Source organism: Cherax quadricarinatus, chromosome 96 (genome assembly GCF_038502225.1).
Source record: "Cherax quadricarinatus isolate ZL_2023a chromosome 96, ASM3850222v1, whole genome shotgun sequence".
In the NCBI taxonomy this organism is placed as follows: Eukaryota; Metazoa; Arthropoda; class Malacostraca; order Decapoda; family Parastacidae; genus Cherax; species Cherax quadricarinatus.
Window position 1 is genome coordinate 10,464,937 of NC_091387.1, and position 12,917 is coordinate 10,477,853.

General features: G+C 45.1%; 1 protein-coding gene across 1 annotated transcript in view; it reads right to left on the reverse strand.

The window, feature by feature from the left end:
* The window catches only part of LOC138855480 (G-protein coupled receptor GRL101-like), a gene marked incomplete at its 5' end in the record, with an annotated part of 102,632 nt that overhangs the window by 71,029 nt on the left and 18,686 nt on the right, over positions 1-12,917 (reverse strand). Inside the window, 1 exon segment of the mRNA XM_070105083.1 lies at positions 1,585-1,783. Within this exon segment, the coding sequence (XP_069961184.1) occupies positions 1,585-1,783 (199 nt within the window).

Genomic DNA, 12,917 nt, shown 5'->3' on the forward strand with positions numbered 1-12,917 from the left:
CACTGAACCATGCTGGAGCCTCACCTTGTTACCACTAAACACTGAACCATGCTGGAGCCTCACCTTGTTACCACTAAACACTGAACCATGCTGGAGCCTCACCTTGTTACCACTAAACACTGAACCATGCTGGAGCCTCACCTTGTTACCACTAAACACTGAACCATGCTGGAGCCTCACCTTGTTACCACTAAACACTGAACCATGCTGGAGCCTCACCTTGTTACCACTAAACACTGAACCATGCTGGAGCCTCACCTTGTTACCACTATAGACTGAACCATGCTGGAGCCTCAACTTGTTACCACTAAACACTGAACCATGCTGGAGCCTCACCTTGTTACCACTAAACACTGAACCATGCTGGAGCCTCACCTTGTTACCACTAAACACTGAACCATGCTGGAGCCTCACCTTGTTACCACTAAACACTGAACCATGCTGGAGCCTCACCTTGTTACCACTAAACACTGAACCATGCTGGAGCCTCACCTTGTTACCACTAAACACTGAACCATGCTGGAGCCTCACCTTGTTACCACTAAACACTGAACCATGCTGGAGCCTCACCTTGTTACCACTAAACACTGAACCATGCTGGAGCCTCACCTTGTTACCACTAAACACTGAACCATGCTGGAGCCTCACCTTGTTACCACTAAACACTGAACCATGCTGGAGCCTCACCTTGTTACCACTAAACACTGAACCATGCTGGAGCCTCACCTTGTTACCACTAAACACTGAACCATGCTGGAGCCTCACCTTGTTACCACTAAACACTGAACCATGCTGGAGCCTCACCTTGTTACCACTAAACACTGAACCATGCTGGAGCCTCACCTTGTTACTACTAAACACTGAACCATGCTGGAGCCTCACCTTGTTACTACTAAACACTGAACCATGCTGGAGCCTCACCTTGTTACTACTAAACACTGAACCATGCTGGAGCCTCACCTTGTTACCACTAAACACTGAACCATGCTGGAGCCTCACCTTGTTACTACTAAACACTGAACCATGCTGGAGCCTCACCTTGTTACCACTAAACACTGAACCATACTGAAGCCTCACCTTGTTACCACTAAACACTGAACCATGCTGGAGCCTCACCTTGTTACCACTAAACACTGAACCATACTGGAGCCTCACCTTGTTACCACTAAACACTGAACCATACTGAAGCCTCACCTTGTTACCACTAAACACTGAACCATACTGAAGCCTCACCTTGTTACCACTAAACACTGAACCATACTGGAGCCTCACCTTGTTGCCGCTAAACACTGAACCATACTGGAGCCTCACCTTGTTACCACTAAACACTGAACCATGCTGGAGCCTCACCTTGTTACCACTAAACACTGAACCATACTGGAGCCTCACCTTGTTACCACTAAACACTGAACCATACTGGAGCCTCACCTTGTTACCACTAAATACTGAACCATACTGGAGCCTCACCTTGTTACCACTAAACACTGAACCATACTGAAGCCTCACCTTGTTACCACTAAATACTGAACCATGCTGGAGCCTCACCTTGCTACCACTAAACACTGAACCATACTGGAGCCTCACCTTGTTACCACTAGAGTAAACACTCCTCCAGATGATGACGAAGGAGTTTCCGAGGAGAGCTATGAAGCCGAGGATCCAGATACACACCCGCAGCACCAGGTTGGACATCAGGTCCTCACAGGAGGAGAACTCGTCAGCCACTGGTAAACACTTCTCCACGTGTCTTGCCAGGCAACATAGCCGCCACTCATCCGTCTCCCTGCCACCATAACAAGGTACAATATTTAATTTAGCACAACGTAATACTACATCAATATACTGCTTCCCAGTTCTATGACAGTAACATAGAACACAAGAACATAAGAATGGAGGAACACTGCAGAAGGCCTACTGGCCCATACACGGCATGTCCTTATTAAAATCACCCCTACCCAAAGCTACCCAAGAATTTACTTCCGTACCCACGACACCAATCAAACCTAGTCCATCCCACTCATATATTTGTCCAAACTCTCTTTAATGCCACCCAAGATCCTAGCCTCGATCGCCCTACTCGGAAGATAGTTCCATAGTGGAACAAAAGCCTGGGTGAAGAAGGGTGGGTGAGGACAGTCTAATGGGTGAGGAGGGTGAGTGAGGACAGTGTACTGGGAGCCCGGCCCATGGCCAGGATCCCACAGTAGTAGAGCCTCAGAGCCCGGCCATGTGCTGTATCCATTACATTCCGTTACGTACAGCATGGGGTTCAAATCTGTCCGCACAACATATTACTGGTGCACAAAAATTCATCCAGAGAACATCAGCTCACTAGAGGAGGATTGAAAATGATCTTAATAAATATTTACAGTTTATGACGCAAATAAAACATTGCAGAGGTTAAGATTTATATATATAATTTATTTCAAATGATTATAGAAATGGTATGATAGCATTTGTTTAGCGCTTGTTGCTTTTGTTTAATCTTCCTCGTTTTCTACCGAGGCAGGGTGACCCAAACAAGAAACACTTATCATCATCTAACATTTATTGTGGCAACGTTTCGCTCTCCAGGAGCTTTATCGCTCCTGGAGAGCGAAACGTTGCCACAATAAATGTCACATTAGTTGCACTTGTGTCCTTTTACTTTACATATTGTCGGTAATTCTACCAACTTTATTACAATCATCTAACACTTTCACCATCACTCATAATCACTGTCTTTGCAGAGATGCTTATATACGACAGTTTAGACGTCACTCTAAACTGCCAGTATCTCAAACCCCTCCTTTAAAGTGCAGGCATTGTACTTCCCAATTCCAGGACTCATTTCAGGTCCCAAAAAACATTCGTCTCCATTCACTCCTATCTAACACGCTCACACATGCCTGCTGCATGTCCAAGCCCCTTGCACAAAAAACCTATTTTACCCCTCCCTCCAACGTTTCCTAAGACGACCCCTACCCCGCCTTCCAATATAGATTTATACATCCTCCAAGTCATCCTATTTTGGTCCATTCTCTCTAAATGATCCAACTACCTCAATAACCCCTCTTCAGCCCTCTAATATTTTTAGTAATCCACACCACCTAACTTCCTCACTCCTAATTCCCTGCATAATATTTGCTCCACACATTGCCATTAGATAGGACATCTCCACTGTCTACAGCCTCCTCCTCGCTGCAACATTTACAACCCAAGCTTCGCACCCATATAAGAGTGTTGGTACCAATATACTCTCATACATTCCCCTCTCTGCTTCTATGGATAAAGTTCTTTGTCTACACAGACTTCTCAGTGCACCACTCATCCTGTTTCCTTCATCAGTTCATTGTTTACTTCATCCTGCATAAACCCATCCACTGAGAAGTCTACTCCCAATATATAAGATAAGATAAGATTTCGTTCGGATTTTTAACCCCGGAGGGTTAGCCACCCAGGATAACCCAAGAAAGTCAGTGCGTCATCGAGGACTGTCTAACTTATTTCCATTGGGGTCCTTAATCTTGTCCCCCAGGATGCGACCCACACCAGTCGACTAACACCCAGGTACCTATTTGCTGCTAGGTGAACAGGACAACAGGTGTAAGGAAACGTGTCGAAATGTTTCCACCCGCCGGGAATCGAACCCGGGCCCTCCGTGTGTGAAGCGGGAGCTTTAGCCACCAGGCCACCGGGCCACCCACCAGGCCACCGGGCCATATATATATATATATATATATATATATATATATATATATATATATATATATATATATATATATATATATATATATATATAAATATATATATATCCCAGTAAAAGTAGGCCTTAGACAAGGATGTGTGATGTCACCGTGGTTGTTTAATATATTTATAGATGGGGTTGTAAGAGAAGTAAATGCGAGGGTCTTGGCAAGAGGCGTGGAGTTAAAAGATAAAGAATCACACACAAAGTGGGAGTTGTCACAGCTGCTCTTTGCTGATGACACTGTGCTCTTGGGAGATTCTGAAGAGAAGTTGCAGAGATTGGTGGATGAATTTGGTAGGGTGTGCAAAAGAAGAAAATTGAAAGTGAATACAGGAAAGAGTAAGGTTATGAGGATAAAAAGATTAGGTGATGAAAGATTGGATATCAGATTGGAGGGAGAGAGTATGGAGGAGGTGAATGTATTCAGATATTTGGGAGTGGACATGTCAGCGGATGGGTCTATGAAAGATGAGGTGAATCATAGAATTGATGAGGGGAAAAGGGTGAGTGGTGCACTTAGGAGTCTGTAGAGACAAAGAACTTTGTCCTTGGAGGCAAAGAGGGGAATGTATGAGAGTATAGTTTTACCAACGCTCTTATATGGGTGTGAAGCATGGGTGATGAATGGTGCAGCGAGGAGAAGGCTGGAGGCAGTGGAGATGTCATGTCTGAGAGCAATGTGTGGTGTGAATATAATGCAGAGAATTCGTAGTTTGGAAGTTAGGAGGAGGTGCGGGATTACCAAAACTGTTGTCCAGAGGGCTGAGGAAGGGTTGTTGAGGTGGTTCGGACATGTGGAGAGAATGGAGCGAAACAGAATAACTTCAAGAGTGTATCAGTCTGTAGTGGAAGGAAGGCGGGGTAGGGGTCGGCCTAGGAAAGGTTGGAGGGAGGGGATAAAGGAGGTTTTGTGTGCGAGGGGCTTGGACTTCCAGCAGGCGTGCGTGAGCGTGTTTGATAGGAGTGAATGGAGACAAATGGTTTTTAATACTTGACGTGCTGTTGGAGTGTGAGCAAGGTAACATTTATGATGGGATTCAGGTAACCCGGCACGCCGGACTTAAGTCCTGGAGATGGGAAGAACAGTGCCGGCACTCTGAAGGACGGCTGTTAAATTTGCAGGTTTATAACTTTAGTGTAAAGCACCCTTCTGGCAAGACAGTGATGGAGTGAATGATGGTGAAAGTTTTTCTTTTTCGGGCCACCCTGCCTTGGTGGGAATCCGCCAGTGTGATAATATATATATATATATATATATATATATATATATATATATATATATATATATATATATATATATATATATATATATATATATAGTGTGTAAACACTGATCTCTGGCTGAAGGAGACTCGAACCTACGAACCTTGGAACAAGGTACGCAGTGCTTTACCAATCTACCCACACTGGACCAATACCTTGGAGTCCAGCTTGTGCTAGACTTTGATCCAAGGCAGCCAGCTTACTTGCGAATTCCTTGCATTTTTAATATCTCTAGTAAGGCTGATGGATGCAGGAAATGAGATGAAAAGCTGTAAGCCTTCTCCCTGAAAGCTGGCTGCCTTGGATCAAAGTCTAGCGCAAGCTGGACTCCAAGGTAGTGGTCCAATGTGGGTAGATAGGTAAAGCACTGCGTACCTTGTTCCAAGGTTCGTAAGTTCGAGTCTCCTTCAGCCAGAGATCAGTGTGTGTATATTTCGCCTGCTCTTGCGAATTCCTTGCATATATATATATATATATATATATATATATATATATATATATATATATATTTATAAATATATATATATATATATATATACACAGTATATATATATCCACTTAACTATTCACTATTGTTCACTTAGCTGCCTCTCTTTTGTACATTTAAGAGTTCCTACATAATGACCTGTGTCTAGTTCTTAAGTAATCGCTAAATAGTGGTAATAGTCTGGCTGATCTGCCTGCATGTTACTGACTTTTTTTTTCTTTTTTTTTGCCTAACAGTATTTTATTACATGTAAACTACATTACCTGTATACTGCAGAAAAATACAATATTTTTGTATTACATAAATAATACACTAATTAGCTCACAGTGTAGAGCATTTCGTAAACACTAACACTTTATCAGGGGATTTAAGATTCTTTATCTAATCAGGAAGGTTTAAATTGTAATGAACAGAATTAGCAAAGTTATTGGAAATTCTCTATCAGATTGTACCCTTGGGAATCCATGTTAATTATCAAAGATTAAATATTGTTTGGAGCCTCTAGTGTTCTGGCTGGGAGCCTCAGGGGACAGCTGACATATTGTTATTTTAATTTAGTGCGGAGTTGGGCCGGCAATCACGGATTGGAGATGAAATGTCAGTAGTGGGGAAAGCGGCAGAGTGATCGCTCTGCCGCTTTCTCCACTACTGATGTGGTGTGTCAGTACAAGTCAATTCTCTTACATTTGCCCATTAAAATACAAGCTTGACAGCAAGTTGAATAGAGGCAGTCAGTGGAAACTCTTTCAACTGTGTACTACACGAGTCTCTCGCTGGAACAGTGGTTGTCCTGGAATTTTTGGTGTTCTGTGCGAGATTATATATAAGTACGGGAGTACGGGAGTTATTTCTTGAGTAGCTTTAGGTAGATGTCGTTTTGATAAGGACCTGCCTCGTATGGGCCAGTAGGCCTTCTGCAGTGTTCCTACATTCTTATGTTCTTATAAGTAGTCTGCCGTCCTGGCTACGTCTATAGTACACTTCCCCTGTCCACAACCTCTGCTGTAATATAACACTTAGTAAATGGTCCAAGTCGGACCGAAACGTCGTCGTAAGCTTCTTTCTTCTATATGTAGGTTATCTGTGTATTGTTCCAGTCACGGTAATGTGCCTTTTTGTTCTTCATTTATTTTTTACTAAGAGGAAAATGCCAGGAAGATAGGGCTTTAGTTGGCCGCCTGATTCCTCTTATGCCCAAAACCGCCATTGTACTGCAGCATCAGTCAGTGCTGTGGCGGGCCTTTAGAGACAGATACACAGATAACCCGCACATTGAAGCTGATGACTACGTTTTGGTCCAACTTAGACCATTTACAAAGCTACACTGATACAAAAGAGAATTAGAGCTAGTAAGTTCCTCTCTCTCTTATGTGTGGGTTATTTGTGTACTGTTCCAGTCAACGATATTATGCCTTTTTTCTCTTTGGGAATAAAATTAACCAGTTGGAAAATGGCTACCTAGTGAAGCTTATTCGTTTTCTGGCGTTGAGGTCGTAGCAGTTATCAGCCGAGTGAAAAATCTCTAGGGAATCAGAATGGGATTGTATGATTTCTATCTGGTATGAAGTAGGTTTATTTGTGGGCTCTGTACAACGTGTGTGGAATGTGTGCAAGGCCACACCAGAGCTTGCAAAAACCCGAAGGGGAGGGGGGAGAGGAGCAGCAGGGACCTAGCAGCTCTGAGACCCACTTGACCTTTTTCCTATGGGTTGACAGAGCAAGTGATTACAAAATGTTAATAATCATAATAAAATTTTAAAGGGGTGGCGTGGTAAGCCAGTGGAAGGCCTCGGTCAGATGACCAAAAGATCCAGCTGTGGGTCATCATCCAAGACCCAAGTCAGGAAACACTTGTCCTGTTTCCTGACGATCCTTACCATAGATATTATTACAGCAACTGAGATTTGTGTCAACTTGAAGAGTCTGAAAGAAAGGTACATGTTAAGAGCTAAAACCGTATGGGTCATTCATTGCAAGACGCACTTTCTATGTATCCTCACTTAGATGTGGCTTCTGTGTGCCACATAAATGTGCTTATATTCCACATGTATCCTCACTTAGATGTGGCTTCTGTGTGCCACATAAATGTGCTTATATTCCACATGTATCCTCACTTAGATGTGGCTTCTGTGTGCCACATAAATGTGCTTATATTCCACATGTTTCCTCACTTAGATGTGGCTTCTGTGTGCCACATAAATGTGCTTATATTCCACATGTATCCTCACTTAGATGTGGCTTCTGTGTGCCACATAAATGTGCTTATATTCCACACTGAGAGAAATAATCATAATGGGTGTGTTAAATGTCCGGGAAAACTCGGACTGCTGCATCTGAAATTAAATAAATAATGGCGTCTAGGGGGTTAAGGCTTGTCGAGGGCCATTTAAAATATTAACCAAAGTAACCCAGGGCCAAGCTTGTTCCTTCACAAAAAAAGCATTAATTAAATGGACACAAACTCTAAATGTACAAAAATATAACTGTATTAATAGTAAATTTATACAGTATACAATACTGTATATATACATACTGTAGCTAGCACAGTGGTAGGAGTTAACGTAAGTATAAACAGTGGGGCTCTGACAATCCCCATCCCTTCTGCTGGTCACTGAGGTGAATATTATCTGTACTCTACATAGGCCTCTGCACACTAGGGCCTTATAGGTGAAATTGAGTACATGCAAAAATTATTAACCAGCCTATGGCATAAACCTACCCAAAATCCCCCCTCCCCCCCCCTTACACAAACACCAAGCCATGACGTCTTGTTCCAGCCGCCTCTCTTCCAGTGCTCTCTCTCTCCCTCCCCCCACTCTTTTCTCTCTCCCCTCTCTTTTCTCTCTCTTTCTCTCTCTCTCTCTCTTTTTCTTTCTCTCTCTCTCTCTCTCTCTCTCTCTCTCTCTCTCTCACACACACACACACACACACACACACACACACACACACACACACACACACACACATACACCACACATACACACCACACACACACACCACACACACACCACACACGCGCACACCACACACACACACACGCACACACCACACACACACACGCACACACCACACACACACACACGCACACACGCACACACACACAGTTCCACACAAGAGATTGGTGCAAAAACTGGAGGACCAAGCAGGGATAACAGGGAAGGCACTACAATGGATCAGGGAATACTTGTCAGGAAGACAGCAGCGAGTCATGGTACGTGGCGAGGTGTCAGAGTGGGCACCTGTGACCAGCGGGGTCCCGCAGGGGTCAGTCCTAGGACCAGTGCTGTTTCTGGTATTTGTGAACGACATGACGGAAGGAATAGACTGTGAGGTGTCCCTGTTTGCAGATGACGTGAAGTTGATGAGAAGAATTCACTCGATCGAAGACCAGGCAGAACTACAAAGGGATCTGGACAGGCTGCAGACCTGGTCCAGCAATTGGCTCCTGGAGTTCAATCCCACCAAGTGCAAAGTCATGAAGATTGGGGAAGGGCAAAGAAGACCGCAGACGGAGTACAGTCTAGGGGGCCAGAGACTACAAACCTCACTCAAGGAAAAAGATCTTGGGGTGAGTATAACACCAGGCACATCTTCTGAAGCGCACATCAACCAAATAACTGCTGCAGCATATGGGCGCCTGGCAAACCTCAGAACAGCATTCCGACATCTTAATAAGGAATCGTTCAGGACCCTATATACCGTGTACGTTAGGCCCATATTGGAGTATGCGGCACCAGTTTGGAACCCACACCTAGCCAAGCATGTAAAGAAACTAGAGAAAGTGCAAAGGTTTGCAACAAGACTAGTCCCAGAGCTAAGAGGTATGTCCTATGAGGAGAGGTTAAGGGAAATCAACCTGACGACACTGGAGGACAGGAGAGATAGGGGGGACATGATAACGACTTACAAAATACTGAGAGGAATTGACAAGGTGGACAAAGACAGGATGTTCCAGAGACTGGACACAGTAACAAGGGGACACAGTTGGAAGTTGAAGACACAGATGAATCAAAGGGATGTTAGGAAGTATTTCTTCAGCCACAGAGTAGTCAGGAAGTGGAATAGTTTGGGAAGCGATGTAGTGGAGTCAGGATCCATACATAGCTTTAAGCAGAGGTACGATAAAGCTCATGGTTCAGGGAGAGTGACCTAGTAGCGACCAGTGAAGAGGCGGGGCCAGGAGCTTGGACTCGACCCCTGCAACCTCAACTAGGTGAGTACAACTAGGTGAGTACACACACACACACACACACACACACACACACACATACACACCACACACACACACACACACACCACACACACACACACACACCACACACACACGCACACACACACACACACACACACACACACACACACACACACACACACACACACACACACACACACACACCCTCCACCACTTGACACAAACACTTGACACAAACACGTACCACCCCTTCCCTAACCACCTCACCTTAGCCACCTACCCTTCCCCCAAACCACCTAACCCCTCCCCAAACCGTCTAACCCCCGCCCAACAACCTCCCTCCCTCCAATAACCATCCTCCACCCCCCCCCCCCACAACCATCCATCCCCTCTCCTAACCGTCTATTCCCCTCCCCCTAACCAGGATGAGGACAAGGGGCTCCAAGGACGAATCTGAGAGGGAGGAATGGGAGGTAGAGCTCAAAAAAAGGGAGGAAGACTGGGGAAGGAGACTAGATGAGCTGGAAAGGAAGATGGAAGAGAGGTTAGCAGCAGAATGCAGAAGGTGGAAGCAACAGGCCACAGCAGCAGAAATCAAGATAGAGAGATTAGAAGAGGAGCTGAGACATCTGAAACAGCACAGAGACAAAGATATTACAGAAGTAGCATCGGCAATGGCTACATCAAACACAGACAACAGGTCCGAAGGAAGCATGGAAACTAAACTGTATGCAGAGGTCCTGTCAAACCCACATGGGGCCAAAACAAAGACAGGGAGCACTCTAGGACAGAAAGAGAGGTTGGAAGACATTGAAGGAACTAGGACATGTGCAAGGACCTTACCAGATACCTGTGGGGACCAAGAGCAGGTGAGCAGGAAGGATAAATAAACCAAGAAGCATAGGGGCCATAACTAGGGAAGGGACTGAAGGAAGGAACACTCCACGGGAAGGAACTAAAACACATCAGAGGATGCAATGGGAGTCACAGTGGGAGGTGGAAAGGGAGAGATCCGTGTTTGTCTATGGGCTAGACGAAGCTAAAGGGGAAACTTATGAAAGAAAGCAGGAGGAGAAAAAAGCGATTGAAGACATCTTGAAGGTGATAGGCGAGGGGGACATGACCCAGGTGGCAAATTTTCGGAGAATTGGGTGGTTCACAAAGAAAAGGAATCGGCCTCTCAAAGTAATTTTCAAGGCAGAATCAACCCGAACCATGATCCTGCAGGAGAAAGCACGGCTGAGAGGCAAGCAGGAGTTCCGGAGTGTGTACCTCGACCGAGACAGAACAAAGGACGAAAGGAAGACAATGAAAGAGAGAGTTCAAAAACGAAAGAAGAAATGGGAGGAAATGAAAAAGGAGAGCAGAATAACCCAGGATCAAATGGAAGGACAAGCGCACCCCCCAGAAACACCTGCAGAAGGACTCCAGCCACGACACCCCCAAGGCAACTGAACAATCCAAACCAACCATCACACACCGATCCCTCTGTTTCCACCCTCCGCACCACAGTTACAGTATTAGAACAGAAGTTGAAGGTTTGGTACACAAATGCAGATGGATTAACGAATAAACATGAGGAATGGCAAGAAAGAATCAGTGAGAAGTCCCCAGACATCATAGCAGTTACAGAAACAAAACTCATGGAGACAATAACAGATGCAATCTTCCCACCAGGATACCAGATCATGAGGAAAGATAGAAGGGGCAGGGGGGGGAGGTGGGGTTGCTCTGCTCGTAAAAAACAGATGGAAATTCGAGAAAATGGAAGGAATAGATGAGACGGGAGAAAGAGACTACATAGCAGGTACACTTCAGTCTGGGGAACACAAAGTGGTCATTGCAGTGATGTATAATCCACCACAGAACTGCAGGAGGCCAAGAGAGGAATATGAAGAGAGCAACAGAGCAATGGTGGACACACTTGCTGAGGTGGCAAGAAGAGCTCACTCCAGCAGAGCAAAGTTGCTGGTTATGGGGGATTTCAACCACAGGGAGATTGACTGGGAAAACCTGGAGCCACATGGGGGTCCCGAAACATGGAGAGCCAGGATGTTGGACGTGGTGCTGCAAAACCTCATGCACCAACATGTTAAGGACACTACCAGAGTGAGAGGGGAGGATGAACCAGCAAGATTGGACATTGTGTTCACCCTGGGCAGCTCAGACATTGAGGACATCAAGTATGAGAGTCCCCTAGGAGCTAGCGACCACGTGGTTCTGTGCTTTGAATACATAGTAGAGCTGCAAGTGGAGAGAATAACAGGAGTAGAATGGGAAAAGCCTGACTATAAAAGAGGGGACTACATAGGGTTGAAGAACTTCCTGCGGGAGGTCCAGTGGGACAGAGAACTGGCAGGAAAGCCAGTAAATGAAATGATGGAATATGTAGCAACAAAATGCAAGGAGGCAGTGGAAAGGTTCATTCCTAAGGGCAACAGTAACAACGGGAAGACCAGAACAAGCCCCTGGTTTACCCGACGGTGTAAGGAGGCAAAAACAAAGTGCAATAGAGAATGGAAAAAGTACAGAAGGCAGAGAACACACGAAAATAGGGAGATCAGTCGCAGAGCCAGGAATGAGTACGCACAGGTAAGGAGGAGGCCCAGCGACAGTATGAAAATGACATAGCATCGAGAATCAAGACTGACCCGAAACTGTTGTATAGCCACATCAGGAGGAAGACAACAGTCAAAGACCAGGTGATCAGATTAAGGACAGAAGGTGGAGAACTCACAAGAAATGATCAGGAGGTATGTGAGGAGCTGAACAGGAGATTTAAGGAAGTTTTTACAGTAGAGACAGGAAGGGCTGTGGGAAGACAGCACAGAAGGGAACATCAAGAGGGAGTATACCAACAAGTGTTGGATGACATACGAACAACTGAGGAGGAGGTGAAGAAGCTCTTAAGTGACCTTGACACCTCAAAGGCGATGGGACCAGACAACATCTCCCCATGGGTCCTTAGAGAAGGAGCAGAGATGCTGTGTGTGCCTCTAACCACAATCTTCAACACATCCCTTGAAACTGGGCAACTACCTGAGAAATGGAAGACAGCTAATGTAGTCCCCATATTTAAGAAAGGAAACAGAAACGAGGCACTAAACTACAGACCTGTGTCTCTGACATGTATTGTGTGCAAAGTCATGGAGAAGATTATCAGGAGGAGAGTGGTCGAACACCTGGAAAGGAACAAGATTATAAATGAAAACCAGCATGGGTTCATGGAAGGCAAATCTTGTATC